The sequence below is a fragment of the Symsagittifera roscoffensis genome, chromosome 7, assembly GCF_963678635.1.
Source record: "Symsagittifera roscoffensis chromosome 7, txSymRosc1.1, whole genome shotgun sequence".
Classification (NCBI taxonomy): domain Eukaryota; kingdom Metazoa; phylum Xenacoelomorpha; order Acoela; family Convolutidae; genus Symsagittifera; species Symsagittifera roscoffensis.
In genome coordinates this window covers 60,745,143-60,765,354 of record NC_087068.1, presented here as the reverse complement: position 1 = coordinate 60,765,354, position 20,212 = coordinate 60,745,143, and the positions used below count along the sequence as shown (strand labels likewise).

General features: G+C 42.4%; 1 protein-coding gene across 1 annotated transcript; it reads left to right on the top strand.

The window, feature by feature from the left end:
* Positions 1–13,434: 13,434 nt before the first annotated feature.
* On the top strand, positions 13,435–13,767 carry LOC134852107 (uncharacterized). Its single transcript, XM_063868390.1, has one exon. It carries the CDS (start codon positions 13,435–13,437, stop codon positions 13,765–13,767), a length of 333 nt encoding a protein of 110 aa, XP_063724460.1.
* The last annotated feature ends 6,445 nt before the right edge of the window (positions 13,768–20,212 follow it).

The window sequence follows — 20,212 nt, the reverse complement described above, 5'->3', positions numbered from 1 at the left end:
CAAAATGCTGCATGACAATTTCCTGATTGAATGGGACAAAAGAAAGATTAAACCGTTAGCTTAAAAAACGAGAATTCAAAAGTGCAGGTGTATGCAGATTTTGATTGCTGTTTAGCGATGGTATGAAAATTTTACATGGTATTGAAATTTGGGGTGAAGATAAACTTAAGTCTGCTGTAAACTTCTGTAAGTGAACACAGGCACTGTACCTTGAGCAACACTCGGTTTTCTGGTATACACTGACAGGGACAGCACGCGATGAGGACATCGATCTCGAGTCCTTGGAGTATGTGCCAGTCGGTCATTTTTGGAAGTTTGACCTTTCGGAACACGAGATACATGGTTTTGGGAGTGAAATAGGAGACGAGATAATCGCGAGAGAAGAGTACAATTATTCGAACTGAACCAGAGTGAACCTTCAGTGGAAAGGTGGACAGCTGGAGTGTCCCAGTGGTTCAGACTAAAACCTCAATTCTAGAGTCAAAACTTATTTCCTTTATTAAAACTGATTAGTATTGAACTCCTCAAATTATTGTATTTAATTCTCGAGTTGCTCATCAATTTAATTGCTCCCGATTCTCGAGTATGTCGACATGTGAATTCCAAATTTAGTTTTCTTGAGTGTGTTTTATGATTGTTATGTTGAGATAAGGCGAGTTTTAGGTTGACCCATCTGAAATTGATCAAAGTTCTACTGTCTAATAAAAAGTAACTTAATGAATTGTTCCTACCCTGTTTTTAATGGCGTTCGTGTGTTTTGGGTATTTTGAGACCTAAGTATGGGACGTTCTTGTTTCTAGAGTGGGGGGTATTTTGGGAGTGGCCTTCAACCTGTAACGGATTGTAGTCTCATGTCGCAAGTGAACCGAATTGGCTCCGACCGTTTTGAGGTAGAAAAACACAAGAGATAGTGTCCCTGACTCTTGAGCCAATGGTTATAGAGCCTATTTTTCTTAAGCCTCATATGTGACCGAAGTAGACGAATATTACAAAGTGAACCTAAATGGCTCCAACCGCTTGATGGAGAAAAACACAAGAGACAGTGTCTCTGATTCTTGAGCCAATGGTAATAGGGCCTTTTTTTTCTATAACCTCATATGTTACTTAAGTAGGCGACTGTTACATAATGTTTTTACGGCACTCCTGGGTGTTCTCACGACATCATGGCTACGAAATTGAACCCAATTGACCCAGCTCCGGGCTACATGCGCTTTCTAGACTACATGTGGTTCGGTTCAGCGGCAACGTGTAAACCTTCCGGTTGTATTTTTATAGCTTTTTAAGAAAACTTGAGAAAAATTCCAGATGCGCTTTCTGAAACGAGGCCTAGCTAACCGGGTGGCAAAATTGAGCAAAATTGAGCAAATTGAGCAACAGGGTGGCAAAAACCGAGTTAAAAGACAAAAAGCAAAACAAAAAACCGAAAAAGAAAAGAAATATGAACAAAAAACTGTAAAACATACACAAGGACAGTGACTTTGATACCAGATTAGTTGGATCAAACCTTTTTATTAATTAAAATATATACCCAAATAATTTTCATAAGAACGAGCGCTTCGATCAAATCAGCAACTTTATACAGGTGCCCGAGTGTGGGGCGTTGTAAAGGGTTTTCAGATAGCTTGCAACTTCAGTGGTCCACTGGGATACTTGACTGGAACAGGCGACCAGCCAAGTGGGAAAGTGGTTCTCAGGAAAGAGACCTGAGAGGTGCTGGATACGCCAAGGTAACATCCAGCACGGAATCAGAGCAAAGAGAGACGAGCACACAGTGTTGTTCTTTTTGGTCAATCGGGTATCGTTAAAATCCAAATTGCATTATAAGGAATAAGTTCAAAGTTGGGTAAGCGGATACCCACTTGTTTGAAGATACGTTTTTACTTAAGTAGAGCTTGGAAACAGAGGTTCTCTCCAGAGGTTCATCACCCATCGCGCTTAAGGTCACTATTGGCTCAAGAGGGGGCTAAATAAGGGGGTTATTAGAAGAAGGGCTGGTTAAGATAGGGGTTGGTGTTTGAAAATTGTAAAAAAGGGGCGGATAAATTGTGGTACCTATACAATCGATATTGTTGATTTAGTTGCATTGGTAGACCCAGATTTTGGGATAATCCATAATTAGACTCATAACAAGAGTTGCAGTGGGAGGATATCTACATTTTAAGATCGAACTAAGGTCGGGTAGGGGGATCGGAATCATACAGTTTTTGGGAACCCAAAAAGAGGATACCCCATAAGAACGCTAACAGTGGGGAGGCAAACGCGTGATAATCAGGAACTAGACATTTCTTTTTTTAAAGGACGACATTGGTCGCCTTTTAATTTTGGGTGTTCTCGTCTTTCTTTTTTCCATCAATTTTCTAGCTTACATTTTTACGTTTTCGGATCTAATTTTATCGGCTTTTGACGAATAGGTGATCATAAGACACTTGCCAACAAGTCGTGTTTCGACTTGCATCGGAATAAAAAAAAAGAGGAAATTTCACCGGGGTAGTATGTAGAACTTTTTGATTAGTAAGATTGGGTTTTTTGAGAAAAAATGGGGGTTTTGGGTAAAATTTAGCAGGGAAGTCTTGGGACAGTGCCAATTGTCCCAACACTTGAATAGAGATATCTTGGGATAGTGCGAAGTGTCCCAACACTTGAGCAGGTAGTCTTGGGACAGTACGAAGTGTCACAACACTTGGACGAAGGGTCTTGGGAGAGTGCGAAGTGTCCTAACACTCGTGGGAGTGGCCTGGGACAGTGCAACGTTTTCCAACACTTGAGCAGGAAAGTCTTGGGGCAGAGCGAAATGTCCCAACACTTGAATAGAAAGGTCTTGGGACTGTGTGAAGTGTCCCAACACTAGAGAAGAAAGGTTTTAAGACAGTGTGAAGTGTACCAACACTTGAACAGGGAGGTCGTGGGACAGTGCGAAGTATCTCAACACTTGAGCAGGTAGTCTTGGGACAGTACGAAGTGTCACAACACTTGGACGAAGGGTCTTGGGAGAGTGCGAAGTGTCCTAACACTCGTGGGAGTGGCCTGGGACAGTGCAACGTTTTCCAACACTTGAGCAGGAAAATCTTGGGGCAGAGCGAAATGTCCCAACACTTGAATAGAAAGGTCTTGGGACTGTGTGAAGTGTCCCAACACTAGAGAAGAAAGATCTTAAGACAATGTGAAGTGTACCAACACTTGAACAGGGAGGTCTTGGGACAGTGCGAAGTGTCCCAACACTAGAGAAGAAAGGTTTTGGGACAGAGTGAAGTGTACGAACACTTGAGCAGGAGGTTTTGTGACAGTACGAGGTGCCTCAAAACTTGGTGAAAGGTCTTGGGACAGTGTGAAGTGTCCCAACACTAGAACAAAAAGGTCTTGGGACGGTGCGAGGTGTTTCAACACTTGAGCGTAGGTTTAGAAGACCTGCTGGGATAGTGTGAAGTGTCCCAACACTCGTGGGAGTGGCCTGGGACAGTGCAACGTTTTCCAACACTTGAGCAGGAAAATCTTGGGGCAGAGCGAAATGTCCCAACACTTGAATAAAAAGGTCTTGGGACTGTGTGAAGTGTCCCAACACTAGAGAAGAAAGATCTTAAGACAATGTGAAGTGTACCAACACTTGAACAGGGAGGTCTTGGGACAGTACGAAGTGTCCCAACACTAGAGAAGAAAGGTTTTGGGACAGAGTGAAGTGTACGAACACTTAAGCAGGAGGTTTTGTGACAGTACGAGGTGCCTCAAAACTTGGTGAAAGGTCTTGGGACAGTGTGAAGTGTCCCAACACTAGAACAAAAAGGTCTTGGGACGGTGCGAGGTGTTTCAACACTTGAGCGTAGGTTTAGAAGACCTGCTGGGATAGTGTGAAGTGTCCCAACACTCGAATAAAGGCACCATGATCCAAAAACTCAAAAATAGAGAAAAATACAAACTAACAGGATTGCGAACTCGAATGGTTTCTTCTTACAAGAACTAGGAATCTATTTTTTTTTGTTTTCAAATTTTCGAATAGGAACTTGTACAAATTAGAATTAACGGAAATAAAAACTGTACATGAAAAAAAGAAGAAAACCAGAGTATCACTAACTGAATGAAAAGGAACAGGACCTAAACAGAGCCATATCTCAATGAAGAAGAAACCGACACCAATTAATACAAGAATGATGAGAAAAATTGGCGAGTTGGGTCAGCACAAGAAGCTTCAAGGAGCAGAACCAGCAAAAGAGAGAGATATAGAGACACCAGTAAAGAACATAGATGCGATAGAACGCAAGACAACGGAATCAACTCTGATGCCAAACACAGTGGAACAAGAAAAGAACACCATGGAGTTCTCACCAATATGCACCCAAGAAGAGGCAACTCACACACCAGAGACGATAAAAGACGACTAATAAACGAAGAACACGTCGTTCACTGAGAGGTTTGCTGCGATGGTCGGAACCAAATCAGGAGTTGAAGAGGCAACAACGGCAATCGAGAAGAGCAGAACCTTTGGGACTGCTTGTACGATAACGACGTAAACCAGGAAAGAAATGGGGGATGACTCGCAAGTAACAGCAGTTAGCCCAGATGATCGAACTATGGAAACAATAAAAACCTCGATGGAGCTGGGAGATTTGATGACAAAATTGATTGAGATAGACAAAAAATTGAAGTGCAGTGAAGAGGACCGCCTAGAATTAAAGAGAGAAATAAGACACAACCAGAACGAGAACCTGGTTAACTACTATTGCAAGGAAAGGGCCACAGAGGATAAAATTAGTGACTATCGACAAAGAGCGGAACAGGCGACCAGCCAAGTGGGAAAGTGGTTCTCAGGAAAGAGACCTGAGAGGTGCTGGATACGCCAAGGTAACATCCAGCACGGAATCAGAGCAAAGAGAGACGAGCACACAGTGTTGTTCTTTTTGGTCAATCGGGTATCGTTAAAATCCAAATTGCATTATAAGGAATAAGTTCAAAGTTGGGTAAGCGGATACCCACTTGTTTGAAGATACGTTTTTACTTAAGTAGAGCTTGGAAACAGAGGTTCTCTCCAGAGGTTCATCACCCATCGCGCTTAAGGTCACTATTGGCTCAAGAGGGGGCTAAATAAGGGGGTTATTAGAAGAAGGGCTGGTTAAGATAGGGGTTGGTGTTTGAAAATTGTAAAAAAGGGGCGGATAAATTGTGGTACCTATACAATCGATATTGTTGATTTAGTTGCATTGGTAGACCCAGATTTTGGGATAATCCATAATTAGACTCATAACAAGAGTTGCAGTGGGAGGATATCTACATTTTAAGATCGAACTAAGGTCGGGTAGGGGGATCGGAATCATACAGTTTTTGGGAACCCAAAAAGAGGATACCCCATAAGAACGCTAACAGTGGGGAGGCAAACGCGTGATAATCAGGAACTAGACATTTCTTTTTTTAAAGGACGACATTGGTCGCCTTTTAATTTTGGGTGTTCTCGTCTTTCTTTTTTCCATCAATTTTCTAGCTTACATTTTTACGTTTTCGGATCTAATTTTATCGGCTTTTGACGAATAGGTGATCATAAGACACTTGCCAACAAGTCGTGTTTCGACTTGCATCGGAATAAAAAAAAGAGGAAATTTCACCGGGGTAGTATGTAGAACTTTTTGATTAGTAAGATTGGGTTTTTTGAGAAAAAATGGGGGTTTTGGGTAAAATTTAGCAGGGAAGTCTTGGGACAGTGCCAATTGTCCCAACACTTGAATAGAGATATCTTGGGATAGTGCGAAGTGTCCCAACACTTGAGCAGGTAGTCTTGGGACAGTACGAAGTGTCACAACACTTGGACGAAGGGTCTTGGGAGAGTGCGAAGTGTCCTAACACTCGTGGGAGTGGCCTGGGACAGTGCAACGTTTTCCAACACTTGAGCAGGAAAGTCTTGGGGCAGAGCGAAATGTCCCAACACTTGAATAGAAAGGTCTTGGGACTGTGTGAAGTGTCCCAACACTAGAGAAGAAAGGTTTTAAGACAGTGTGAAGTGTACCAACACTTGAACAGGGAGGTCGTGGGACAGTGCGAAGTATCTCAACACTTGAGCAGGTAGTCTTGGGACAGTACGAAGTGTCACAACACTTGGACGAAGGGTCTTGGGAGAGTGCGAAGTGTCCTAACACTCGTGGGAGTGGCCTGGGACAGTGCAACGTTTTCCAACACTTGAGCAGGAAAATCTTGGGGCAGAGCGAAATGTCCCAACACTTGAATAGAAAGGTCTTGGGACTGTGTGAAGTGTCCCAACACTAGAGAAGAAAGATCTTAAGACAATGTGAAGTGTACCAACACTTGAACAGGGAGGTCTTGGGACAGTGCGAAGTGTCCCAACACTAGAGAAGAAAGGTTTTGGGACAGAGTGAAGTGTACGAACACTTGAGCAGGAGGTTTTGTGACAGTACGAGGTGCCTCAAAACTTGGTGAAAGGTCTTGGGACAGTGTGAAGTGTCCCAACACTAGAACAAAAAGGTCTTGGGACGGTGCGAGGTGTTTCAACACTTGAGCGTAGGTTTAGAAGACCTGCTGGGATAGTGTGAAGTGTCCCAACACTCGTGGGAGTGGCCTGGGACAGTGCAACGTTTTCCAACACTTGAGCAGGAAAATCTTGGGGCAGAGCGAAATGTCCCAACACTTGAATAGAAAGGTCTTGGGACTGTGTGAAGTGTCCCAACACTAGAGAAGAAAGATCTTAAGACAATGTGAAGTGTACCAACACTTGAACAGGGAGGTCTTGGGACAGTACGAAGTGTCCCAACACTAGAGAAGAAAGGTTTTGGGACAGAGTGAAGTGTACGAACACTTAAGCAGGAGGTTTTGTGACAGTACGAGGTGCCTCAAAACTTGGTGAAAGGTCTTGGGACAGTGTGAAGTGTCCCAACACTAGAACAAAAAGGTCTTGGGACGGTGCGAGGTGTTTCAACACTTGAGCGTAGGTTTAGAAGACCTGCTGGGATAGTGTGAAGTGTCCCAACACTCGAATAAAGGCACCATGATCCAAAACCTCAAAAATAGAGAAAAATACAAACTAACAGGATTGCGAACTCGAATGGTTTCTTCTTACAAGAACTAGGAATCTATTTTTTTTTGTTTTCAAATTTTCGAATAGGAACTTGTACAAATTAGAATTAACGGAAATAAAAACTGTACATGAAAAAAAGAAGAAAACCAGAGTATCACTAACTGAATGAAAAGGAACAGGACCTAAACAGAGCCATATCTCAATGAAGAAGAAACCGACACCAATTAATACAAGAATGATGAGAAAAATTGGCGAGTTGGGTCAGCACAAGAAGCTTCAAGGAGCAGAACCAGCAAAAGAGAGAGATATAGAGACACCAGTAAAGAACATAGATGCGATAGAACGCAAGACAACGGAATCAACTCTGATGCCAAACACAGTGGAACAAGAAAAGAACACCATGGAGTTCTCACCAATATGCACCCAAGAAGAGGCAACTCACACACCAGAGACGATAAAAGACGACTAATAAACGAAGAACACGTCGTTCACTGAGAGGTTTGCTGCGATGGTCGGAACCAAATCAGGAGTTGAAGAGGCAACAACGGCAATCGAGAAGAGCAGAACCTTTGGGACTGCTTGTACGATAACGACGTAAACCAGGAAAGAAATGGGGGATGACTCGCAAGTAACAGCAGTTAGCCCAGATGATCGAACTATGGAAACAATAAAAACCTCGATGGAGCTGGGAGATTTGATGACAAAATTGATTGAGATAGACAAAAAATTGAAGTGCAGTGAAGAGGACCGCCTAGAATTAAAGAGAGAAATAAGACACAACCAGAACGAGAACCTGGTTAACTACTATTGCAAGGAAAGGGCCACAGAGGATAAAATTAGTGACTATCGACAAAGAGCGCGAAAAATATATCAAAAAAGATATTGAAGAAATGAAGAAACGGTACGACACTGTGAATGTGAAATTGCGGAACCTTGAGATTAGAATGGATGTAAAAAACAAGGACAATGCTGAAAGTTCTTGTGCCATACAGGGACTCCAGCACGAAAATTAATGTAGCACCTGACGCTATGACGTGGGCAAGCAGCTGGTAAATGATGAACATGACACTGGAAGCGTTCGCGACAAGGAACACTGAAGTGAAAGAGGGAGTGGTAAGTCCAGGAAGACCTTCAAGAAACCAAAAGAGTTTGAAGATGACTACACTCCGATGGCTGCATAGACACATGGGTAGAAGTCATGAGACTAAATTTAGAACATAATAACTTGAATGACGAAAAGCAGGCCTGTACTGCAACACTGGGCAATCTCGAGGGCACAGCGTTGAAATGCGTAGTAGCAAACAAAGAAGAGGAGCGTGATACGGCAGACAAGATCTTCGAAATACTGTTCATTCGATTCAGATCAGGAAAGAAGGGTCACCAAGCGATGATGAGATTCGAAAAAGAAGACAGAGGGATGAAGAGTCAATCGATCGGTTCCTGGATGATCTTGAAAGCTTGAGAAGAAATGATCCGAAAGATTCAACGAACAGAAGAAATTTCAGTATCGCCTCGAAGTTCATCGACGAGGTAAAGATTGGCGACTTGAGAACGATGTTGGCAACGTATTATACGCTATCAAAGGATAATGCACCAATCCCAGAAGAGATGAGACAAAAGTAGTATAGAGAGTACATGCTAATGAAACCCAAGAAACACTCATATTCGAATAACGGGAACATGCAAGGGGGGAGCCAACCACAAAGATTGTCCTGGTACAAGCCTTGAGATGATATCGACAAACGCAGGTCATGCGCAAAATGCGGATCAGCAGATCATCATGTAGCTGATTGCACGAGATTCAAACAAGGCATGAAAAGTCTGGGATACGCATCGGATGAAGACGAAATGAGCCAAACGGAGGAACATGAGTTTTATAGTGGCTTCATGATCAAGATAGGCGCAAAGTGTTTCTTCTGTAACCAAGAGGGCCATTTCAGGATGGACTGTCTCTTGTTTTGGAAGGCGGTGAAGTGAAGGAAAAAAATCATCCCAAACACAAGTTTGCACTGGCTGCGGTAAATATTACGGGGAACAGGCAAGTCGAAATTGTTCTAAAGAACAAGGAGGCAGCGAGTGCGGAACTACCGACAAGAACGGCGAAAAACTTAACGCACGTCAAAACTGCCACGGAGGCTTAGACCAGGAATTCACTGGATATAAACGATGAGAAAGCAGCTGCAGAGGCTATCAACAAAGTGAAACAATACTTAGCGTCAAAAGAAATCGAGCAACGACTGAAGCAGGAAACAGAGAAGCAGATATTGAATGAGACATTATGCAGGACGATGCCAGTGCCACATGCGGCCATGTGACATAACGAATATTGTAGTGAGAATAGTGTCGATAATCACAGTGGGCGGTCACGAAGTAACACGAAACCTGAGCGAACCAAGCGATCAGATATCAATGTACATTGATGTGTGAGGCGTATTAGTTGAGTGCAATAAGCCCACAAACAATTTCTAGAGCCTTGTGGACACAATTCACAATAGGTGGCAGCAAAACAGTTCACATCAACAATAGGTACACGGAAGCATATGGTCCGCATGATGTAATGCTGACCATAGATGGAATGAACATCTACACGAAGACCATGGTAACACGTGATGAAGACCTATCCGGACAAATCTACGTGGGTAGAGAAGAATTGAAAGTAAAATCGATTGGACACTGTGCTATGTTAGAAGAAGATGCGATGCATATCGGGACTGGGGCAGACGTATCTGCTTACGTACTGGACATAAGCGGAAAGAAGACTCAACTGCGTGGGTTATTGGACCCAGGAACGGTTTTGAGCGTCATACCAATCGAAACATGGAAGAGGATGGTAATACGAGGATAGACTCGAGAATACGGCTGTCGGCAGCAAACAAAGGAGGTGCTGCGAGTACTAGGCATGACACAAATAATAGCCAAAAACTTGGGGAAACGAAACTTGTGGATGAGCTTTCTCGTGCTGGAAAATCTAGATGTGTCGGACCAACTCATTTTAGGAAGTTACTTCTTCAGAAATTTCGAAGTAACAATTGACCTAAACAATGCGATGTTCAAAATTTAGTAATGGAAAGGAAGTATGCAATTAAACCGGTAAATTTGATAATAGCGAACGAGAGTAAAGCGCCAGTATTCTTGAGTAGGAGCGTAAGGCTGAAAGCAAACGAAGCGGCAATAGTAAAAGTACGGATGAAAAATTATAGTGAATTTATAGTAACAATAAACAAATATGCATAGTCCCAAATCCAATTAGTCAAAATGCTGCCATTTTACGAAGACCCTTCTCGATAACCAAGAGTGGCCTCTGCGTAAGTGTCTTGCTGAATACTTTTGATATACCTATAACAATCCAGAGGAGAAGGCAACTGGGATACGCTCTACTTGTGAAAACTCGATATGAAATGACTGAAAATGTGAAAGAAAATGAAGTTCTTGATATCCCGAATCATTGGGATGAGATTTGAACCTTGAGAAGATTGCAGAAAAAAAACTCATCAAGTGTTGTGAAATTGCTTAAGTCAAGCTGGATTTTTGAGCTGTTCCAATTTTCCGGAAAGAGCCACACTAGAAGAATTAAAAACGGATAAACGGATAAACCAGAGATAGAGCACTTGAATGGTAAAGTAACGGAAGAACAGCTCGAAGCCATCAAGAATGTACTAGGTCGGTACCAGGCCAAATTTCAAAACATACAGCAGACATGGATGTTGTAATTTTGTTGAACACGAAATAGAGCTTGAGGAATTGGCGGTACCGCTCAGGGAGGAGGCGAGGCGTATGAACCCTAGCAAATCAGACGCATGCAGAAAGAAGATAGAAACCCTAATAGAGTGTGATTTGATAGAACCATCCAAATCACCGTGGGCGTGTGGATTAGTGATGACTAAGAAGAAAGGAGACCAATTAAGGTTTTATTGTGACTTTCGTTTTCTGAACTCCGTTACGGTGAAGGATGCCTATCCCATACCTAGGATTGATGAGAGCCTCTCGAAATTAAGGGATGCACCTTTTTTACGACTCTTGATTCATGGTCGTTTTTTTTTGGCAGGTACCACTGAGGAAGCAGGACAAGGACAAAATAGGGTTTGCTTGCGAGCAGGGGCTGTTTCACTGGAAGAGGATGCCATTTGGTCTTTACAAGGCCACGGCTACGTTTCAACGATTGAATGCACCCGCCTTGACAAGTGTAACGTAGAAACAAGGTAACCTGGTGATGTGCTACGTGGATGACGTGATATCAGCGACACCTCTAGAGGACCACATCCGGCGACTAGACGAGGTGCTCGTTTGCATGAAGAGACCAGGACTAAAATTCAAGCCATCGAAATGCGAGATACTCAAGGATTTAATTAAATACCTGTGGAGGATGGTGGATAGTTATGGCATCACACCAAACCCAGACGCAGTAGAAGTGGTGCTGACTTGGAAATCACCAAAAACGGAGCGCCAACTGATGAGTTCCTGTGTTTTGTGAACTATTACAGGGAATTCATCAAGGGCTATGCGGACAAAGTGTACCCGATGCAACAACTCATGAGGCGCAGATGTAGGAATATCACGTGGAACAACGCAGCAGAAGAGTCATTCCAAAGAATAGAGAAAGATTTTTGTGAAGCACCTGTGCTAGGTGAGCCAACTGAAAAAAGAATGTACGTGCTATATACGGTTGCACCGGTGGTAGCGATCTCTGACATACTCAATCGAGAGCAGGATTGGAATGGGAAGCAGTCTTGAGACCGGTAGCATACTGGAACAACGTATTGAATGATACCGAGAGAAATACGGGGCACCCAAGGCAGAAATGTTTGCGGTTAACACCTTTGTAGAGAAATACAGGGTGTACCTATGTAGCGAACCATTCAAGTTACGGGTCGACATTAGAGCACTCAGCTGGCTGAAAACCTACTCAATGGATCAGAGCTACATTGTGAGATGGACAGTTCGCCTGGATGGCTACAATAGGATCATTGAACACAGGGCACAAACATCAGAATGCCGATAGCTTGAGTAAGAAGAGTAAATTCTTCGAGAGACAGGAACAAAGGGAGGCGGATAGGCTAGAATACAAAGATGGCTTCTCATTTATGGAAAGGAAACGTACGCAGCTTTCTACTCAGGAGGTGGCTCGACAAATCAATTAAACCTATAGAGGATCATCCAAAGCTACTAGAGGAGCGTCAAGAGAAATTAATTTTGAAGAGAAACCGAGAGATGCCAATGGAAGTAATGCTCTAGTGAAAAATAGTGACGGAAACACTAAAGGCAAAAGGCTACGATCTCAAATCAAGTAGATACAGAAAGGGTGAAGATATATGAGGACTTGAGGGGATTGCTCGAGAAGCTAGCAGACGATAAACTCGTAGGTCGGAACAATGACATGAACGAACACGAACTCGCAATACTGAGAAGAAAAGAAGCAACTAATGCCGAGGACTCATTGAAAGAAAAGCAACCTGATGACAAAGAAGTCATGCAGTCATTAGTTGAGAAAATCCCGGAAGAGATACTAAGGCAGACTACGTTTTGAAAAAATGGAAGTGTCATTTAGGGAGGAGGTCGAACATCTTGGACTAGGTAAAGAATCCGAGGTGTGTTCTACATCAGAAAAAGCTGCTGAAGAAGAGAAATTGTCCGAGGAGTCCGTATAATGGGATACAGACTCAGAGAAGAGCGGCGATGACCAGGACAGTCTCTGCATGATACTGGCGGAAGACAAAATGAGCAGTTTCAAGGAGACCGTTCAGGGAGCTTTCATACAGTTTAATTATCAGAACAAACCTGGCGCCAGATGAGGGCAGGGAGGTCTTGAGAAGGATAGTCTGCGTCAAGTTAAAGGTCGACATCCACAGTCCTGGAGAACTGAATGGTCAGATACTGGAATTGAAGGAGCACGTCAAAGCGAGATTCAGACTGTCGAATGTGAAAGGAACCCAGAACAAAGACAAGATGACTAGCAATCTCTCTAAATGGATCCGGACAGGGGTCAAAGATAAAGGGGATCAGGATGAAGACTGAAAAAAGTTCTTGAGCCAATTCTACAGAGAGAGAGAAGAGATTTAATCCATCACATAGATGATGGTATGGTGACATGTAGAAGAACAGATGAGGAGAATATATTACACAAGCATAATCTCATCACACCACCACAGTTATACCAGGCGGAAGTGTTATTCAGATCGCACGACCAGATGGGACATCAGTGGATAGACAAGGTACAACAAAGAATACTACACAGGTTTGATTGACCAGGGTTAAGAAAGGCGTGCGATAAATGGGTGAATGCAAGCTTGTCATGTTTGCAAGTGAAAGACCGTAGAAAAATGAATTTCCCACTCAAGTCCGTAGAGATCTCGAAATTTAACGAGGCCGTGCAGATAGACCGTCAGCAGATCTGAAAGACTGTCACGGGATATAGTCAAATACTGGTCATGATAGATCACTATATGAAGTTGGCAGAAGCAGTGCCATGTGAAACAGTCTCAGCGGATGACACTTGTGACCATTTGATAACGCATTGGATATCGCGATATGATTGTCCGATGACGTTTCAAACGGACAACGGGAAAGCCTTCGTGGGTTACCTGTCAAAAGAGTTGATGAGGACATCGCACATTGCTCAACCACACTCAACATTTTACCATCCTCAGACTAACGGATTAGTGGAGAGACAGAACAGAACGCTGGTGAACTTGCTGAGGGTGTATTGCTCGAGATACATGACAGACTGGGATAGTGCCGCAAGTGGTAGGGGCGTACAATAGCACGCACCACTTGACAATGGGAATCAGCCTTTTAATGATGTTAACTGCCAGGGAGAGAGCGATGCCCCTAACCTTCTTCTATACAGAATACGAAGGGAGAAAGATGTCGCCTCAGGCTAATATGAAAGAAGCTGTCAGGAGACAACAGGAAGTAAAAGAACTCTGCAGGAGGAACACGGCTGGAGCGCAAATGAGACAACGGAAGAAGTACGATGAAAAAGTAATTCAGGCGAAGCCGTATGCAGTGAGGCAGTATGTCTTGGTGTTCCAGAGCATCATACTTCCAAAAGGCACGCAAAACATGCTAAAGAAATGGGAGGACAGGTCTTGATAACGGATGTACACCAGCAGGGGCGATTCTACCGCTTGAGTACAGGTCGTGTAGCGCACTATGAGAATCTGAAACCTCTTATCCTGGGAAGAATTACGGCAAGGAGGACGTGAGCATGAATGATAATGAGAACATAGATGCAGATTCAGACGCGGGATATTTTGCGGAGGAAAATTTGAATGATCCGGAGCAGAACGAGGTGCCAAAGGGGACGGATCCAGAATTGCCGAAGACAGCAGGGACAAGAAATGCCAATTGCAAGCCGACAGGCATGAGATACAACAGGTATGCTGATGAATTTTGATTGACAAGATACAACCCGAGGAGATATGCGAGGGGTTAGTGAATGTGGGCGAGTTGGTTGCCGATGAGGAATGGAAAATCATGAACGACAGCGAACACTCCTTAGAGGAGAATCACTCGATACCAGAAATAGACCTGGAGCAGAGCGAGATAGAAAGGAGGGAAAACACAAGCTTATGGATACTGGAATGGATGCGTGACCTCAAGAACAAGGGACAAGAAGCGCTAAGTATCCAGTGTTAAGTTTCGGAGAAATGACCTCTCACTTTATAGAGAAGTCATTTCCCACTTTTTGGTTCAGAATAATAATTGGATATCGCATGATAGGTTATGGGCCCAGCTGCTAAAATAAGTGTCAGAAGTCAAGATTGATTGACTTAACAAAAAATATTGAGAGAGCAAGCTGTAAAGCGTTGACACAGTTGAAGTCACAAAAAAAAGACAAACGAGGAAAAAGTCAAAAAGAAGATAGTGAACTGGAGATAGTGAACTAGCAAAACAAAGAATCAGTGAGACAGGGCATTGAGACAATTCAGTGATCAGTGAAGTTTGGAGTCACACGGAAAGCTGAAAGAAGCACACGGAAGAGAGATACACACACAGAAAGAAAGAGAGAGAAAAAGAGAGAAAAAGTTCCACAAAAAAACACTCCAAAATTTCTATTGTGCTAATATATATTGCTAAGTATGAAGTCTGTGAAGTAACCTTAGCTTTGCTAAATAGCTGATGTGTTATTCAGTACGCTTACCGTTAGGTTTGTTTTGGATCAGACTTAGGTAATGAGATACATGAATACTTATATTATGCGATGCGATATGTTTGCTGATAAAATATAGACTGAATTTTTGGTCATTGAAAAGTACGTGGAACATAAGGTATTTGTTCAGAGCAATACGGCTTAGGTGAAAAATGTCTAAGTCAGAGAGAATAGTGTTTTCAGGAAAAGAAGAAGATTTTTTGTATTTTGCAGAGCAATTTGAGGCTAGATTTTTTCATCTTAAATTGAATAAAGTTATCAATAGAGCAGTAGTTGAGAAAGATTTTGCACCCAGTGTTAGGAATAATGCTACTGTACAACAGATAGAGGCATCTTTAAGAAAAGGGAGGGAAATTTTAGGTGAAAAAGAATTGCATGTTTGGTATGAGTTGGTTTTGTTTTTAAGACCTTATAAAGGCGAGGGAAGTAAGGCTTGGGAAATTTTGTGCAAAAGGTTCAAAAGCGCCGAGAGACCTAGACTGCAGCAATTGATTTCAGATTTAACTTCGATAAGAATGAAAGCTAATGAGACAGTAGTCGATTATATCACTAGAGCTGAAGAGTTGCAGTATAATTTAGATGAAGTAGACGAGGGTTTAAGTGAAGAGATGTCTGTGTCAATCATTCTTAAAGGCCTACCAAAAGAGTTCAATACGTTTTGTACCTTGGTTAAGTTTAGCAAAGATGATAAGAGTTCAAGCGAAATTAAGAAAGATTTCCTAAAATTTGAAAGTGATCATAGAAATGAGAAGGAGGACACTGAACATTCGTTTATTTCGAGAATAAAAACATGTTTTAGGTGCAATAAGACAGGAAACATAGCAGCTTATTGTAGATCTAAGTTAGTGAATAAGGTTAACCAGTCATCTAGTGACAGACATCATGTGAAATGTTTCCGGTGCTTAGAAATAGGTCACATAGCTAGGGATTGTAAGAAGGAATTTGAGAGAAAAGCGTGAGAGAAGACCAGCTGTTAGCTGAAACTATTGAAACTCATTTTATCTTTTACAACTCGGCTGAGAGAGCCGACGGTAACCTAGTTTTAGATTCAGGCGCAACATGCAGTATGATAAAGGATAAGAATTTATTTGTTGAGCTTGACCAGAGTTTCAGCGAAACTGTTGAAAACGCTAACAAAACGGAGTCTAAGGTTTTAGGTAAAGGAAGAGTTGAATTTTTTGTGAAAGATTGTCAAGAAAATTCGAAAAAAAATTTCAATGAATGATTGTTTCTATGTACCAGAAAACTCAGAAAATTTAGTGACAGTGTCAAAACTTAGTAGAGGAGGAGCTAAAGTAGTTTTTGGAGAAAAGTAATGTATTGAGCAAGGAAATGGACTGTTTATCCACTTAGTGAGCGAGGTAATCTTTTCATTTGGAAAATATTAGGATTTGGAAATCACAAAAAATTAAGTGTTGAAAAAATGCAAAACAAATCTTCTGAGTTCAGAGTCAGTAAGACTTGTTTTTGCAGAGAAACAGAAAAGAATAGTTTTGATGAGCAAAAGGAGAACTTGATAAAAGACGATGATATAAGGAAAGAAGTTGAGCTGAAAAATGAACCTAGAGCCCATCCAAAATCTATAACGTCATTAAATGAACGAGGTGAGGAGGAGTCGAGAAACTAATGCGAGGTTGAGAAATTTCAGAGTATTGACATGAAGTTAGGTTAAAAGCTAAGGGAGCGTAAAAAGTTTGAAAGCAGAGCAGGCAAATTAAAACGGATATTTGACATAGGACGGAAAAACAGTAATATTGCTCTTAACAAACATCGTATGGGACATGGTAAAACTGAACCTCCAGACTAGTGTAGGCTCTGATTTAGTACTTATTTTGAAAGGAGGAGTGTTAATTTTCGGAGAAATGACCTCTCACTTTATAGAGAAGTCATTTCCCACTTTTTGGTTTAAATAAGAACATGATAGGATATCGCACGATGTCATGAGATATCGCGCGATGTCATATCACGAGATCAGATCTCAACAGGCGGTTAACTTTCCATATATATATAGAAGTTGATTTACTACTCTTTTATCGCTCTCTAATTAAACTGTTAATTATACCCAGTTTTGCTGCCAACCTGTGAAATCCAGCAGGTCGAGGTGTCAGCAGAAAAACATGTGAATACGAAAGATACCGATCGGCCACTTGAGATATCACAGGATAATTTAGACTCAGCAATTTTTATCCGGGGAGTGGGGGTTGGACTTACCCACACCGAAAATTTGATGATAATGAAGGTCAGGGAAGTGAGAGAGACCGACGGGTTGGAATTGGATCAGGAGGAAGCTGAGGGAGAAATTCCAAGACAAAATTTCGGAATACCCAATGAATATTCAGAGAACATCCTGATTACGGACAGCAATTTCATTTTGTCAGACAGGACAAGTGCGATCTGCATAACGGCCGACAAGAGCTTCAATACGAGACTAAAGGCCGACTTCAAGAGAGAATAACATAAGGTGGACTTTCAATTTAGACAGAGACCGGGGCTGGGAGTAATGGCTGCGCTTCCTCCTTCAATTTCGCAAGTTCCGGGCAACTACTTTTGCTTTTTGGTAACAAGGGTCCACGGAAGGAACACGATAGACCACGAACACGTGATGTTGGCACTAATGAGACTGAGGAAAGTCATGATTGAAAATTGACTGGAGTTCTCGATGCCGGTCTACGACCCAAACAGGGCAAGTTGAGCCCTAGGGAATTATATGCCATCCTACACGTGGTCTTTGCTTAAACATATATAACGGTGGACCTACCCAAGAAATACTACTTGAGTATCGCCTGAGCTTTGGGCGGACAGGAAAGACTTGAGTTAGGTAGCAAAAAAATCTCGAGTTACGTTCAAGGGGGCACGCGTTAGGTACAAGGGGGCATGAGTTATGTAGATGGATTTTAAGGTAATTGGCATGACAATTAAATTTTAGAGAATTGATGGTGCTAAAACATAGAATGAACATGCATGCTCCTAAAACCAATAATTGAATAATTTTAGTGGAGAATTGTTGGGATAATGTTTTAAAACATAATACTGGGGGAGGCTTAGCTTATGCAAAGAACAATTTTTTGGTCTAAAAACGGGTTACTTTTCTGATTATTTCGCAAAATTGAAGTGACAATCAAGCCTCATTCATTTGAAGAAAGAAGGAGAGCTTGATTAAGTTCTCCAATAGCAACACCAAAAGGAAACCTTTCTCAAGTGTCAGGAAAGGCATTTCTTGAGTCTAACTGGTAAAGTACTTCTCGAGTTGGTTTGGGAAAGGTATTTCTTGAGTCTTACTTATAATGTACTTCTCGAGTTGGTTTGGGAAAGTATTTCTTGTGTTGGTTGATACGTGAGAAGTCTATGCCGGTAGCGCTGAAAAGGCCTACTCTCGACGAGCTATACAAGCGGTTGAGGGATCTCGACTATACCCAAGTCGATAAGAGATTGGCGGTGATGTTGAACGCTATCCTACAGTTAGAAGCGCAAGGTGAATGTAGAGAATCATGTAGAGAATCATGGTGATGGTTGGCTACACTTCGGAGGGGATATCCAATCAAGAACAGACCAGATAGCTATCCTGGAATGTGGATGGAGGCCTGAGGGGATTTGACTTAGCAAGAAGTTCCGAGTAATAACACAGTATATGGTGCGGGAGAACTCCCCCTTGCCAGCAGACCGCCAGCAGGATTCGCAGCCCAATCTACAAGCAGGACACTGTCCATGATACGGTCTCAGCAAACAATGGAGGCATATCCGGACCTCAGTAACTTAAAGAAGGAACTGGAGAGGGCTCAGGGGGAGCGAGATAAGGCGAACCTTGCCAGAGATGGCGCGAATTTTGGTAGGGACATGGCGAACCTGGAGAGAGATCAAGCGATTCTCTAGAGGGATCAGGCAAGGTGACACCTGAATCTGATCAGGGCGGAGTACCAGCAAGCACAGAAGTTGCGCGATATTACGGCGAACTGCGAACAGACAAAGTCAGAGATTAAAAAGATACTGGGGAAGCAAAAAGAGTTCGCGAAGCAGAAAGAAAGGAAGACGAGGACGACAGAACCAGCTGACACGAAGAATGTAAGCCTAAGCTTTCGTAACTCCTTTTGCTTGAAGAGTGAGTCCAAGGTGAAGGGTTTGCCAAATCAGGCGAAAAGATTACAAGTGAAGAGAAGGTGGATGCGATCCTACGAACAACTGAAGGATTGGGAGGAGATCGTGATCAGCTCCGACAATGAGCAGTCAAGACAGGATACAGTGTCGAGTGCAACAGGGCCCAGCACCTCAAGGGCGAGGAGCTCGAAGTGAGCAAGATGCTCAGTATCGGATTCTTGAGTCTTGAGCCGGAAAGAAAAAGGGACATGAGTGTGAACTAGGATGAAATCTGGGGTCATTATAAAATAAATTTTAACAAACCAAAGTATTGTTATTAGTATGCTGCATGACATTCTTCGAGTAAAGAACTAGGATGAAATCTGGGGTCATTATAAAATAACTTTTAACAAACCAAAGTATTGTTATTAGTATGCTGCATGACATTTTTCGAGCAAAGAAATTTTAGTGATTAGCTTATAAAGGTGGATTTCAGGTTGCAGGTGGATGTAGATTTTGATTGCTGTTTAGTGCTGGTGTGACAATTTTGCATGGTTGTGAATTTTGGGGTATAGATAAAATTAAATCTGCAGCAAACTTCTGTAAATGACCGCTGGCACTTTTTCTTGAGACGCATTCAAACATGCAGGGGGCTTACTGACAGACAGCGACACGCGCTGAGGACATCGATCTTGAGTCCGGGAAGTATGTGCCAGTAGGTCATAATTGGAAGTATGACCTTGAGCAACGCAATGGAGGTGGTTTTGGGGGGAACTAAATTTTTTTCAAAACTTGGAATTGAGCAAGGCATGCTCAAGTTTCTCGCGATACTATAAAAGATCAGAAAGAAAACAGGTGAACTGAACTACAACCGCGGGAAAGTAGTAGAAAAAACAGTGGGAAGCTGCTATTCGCAATTTCCAGATATAAGATTGTAAGAGAGTAGAGCTGTTTCATTCTTAACAGAAGGCAGAGTGATCGCG

Coding starts and splice junctions, on each gene's coding strand:
- LOC134852107 (XM_063868390.1), top strand. CDS start 13,435: ATGATAGATCACTATATGAAGTTGGCAGAAGCAGTGCCATGTGAAACA.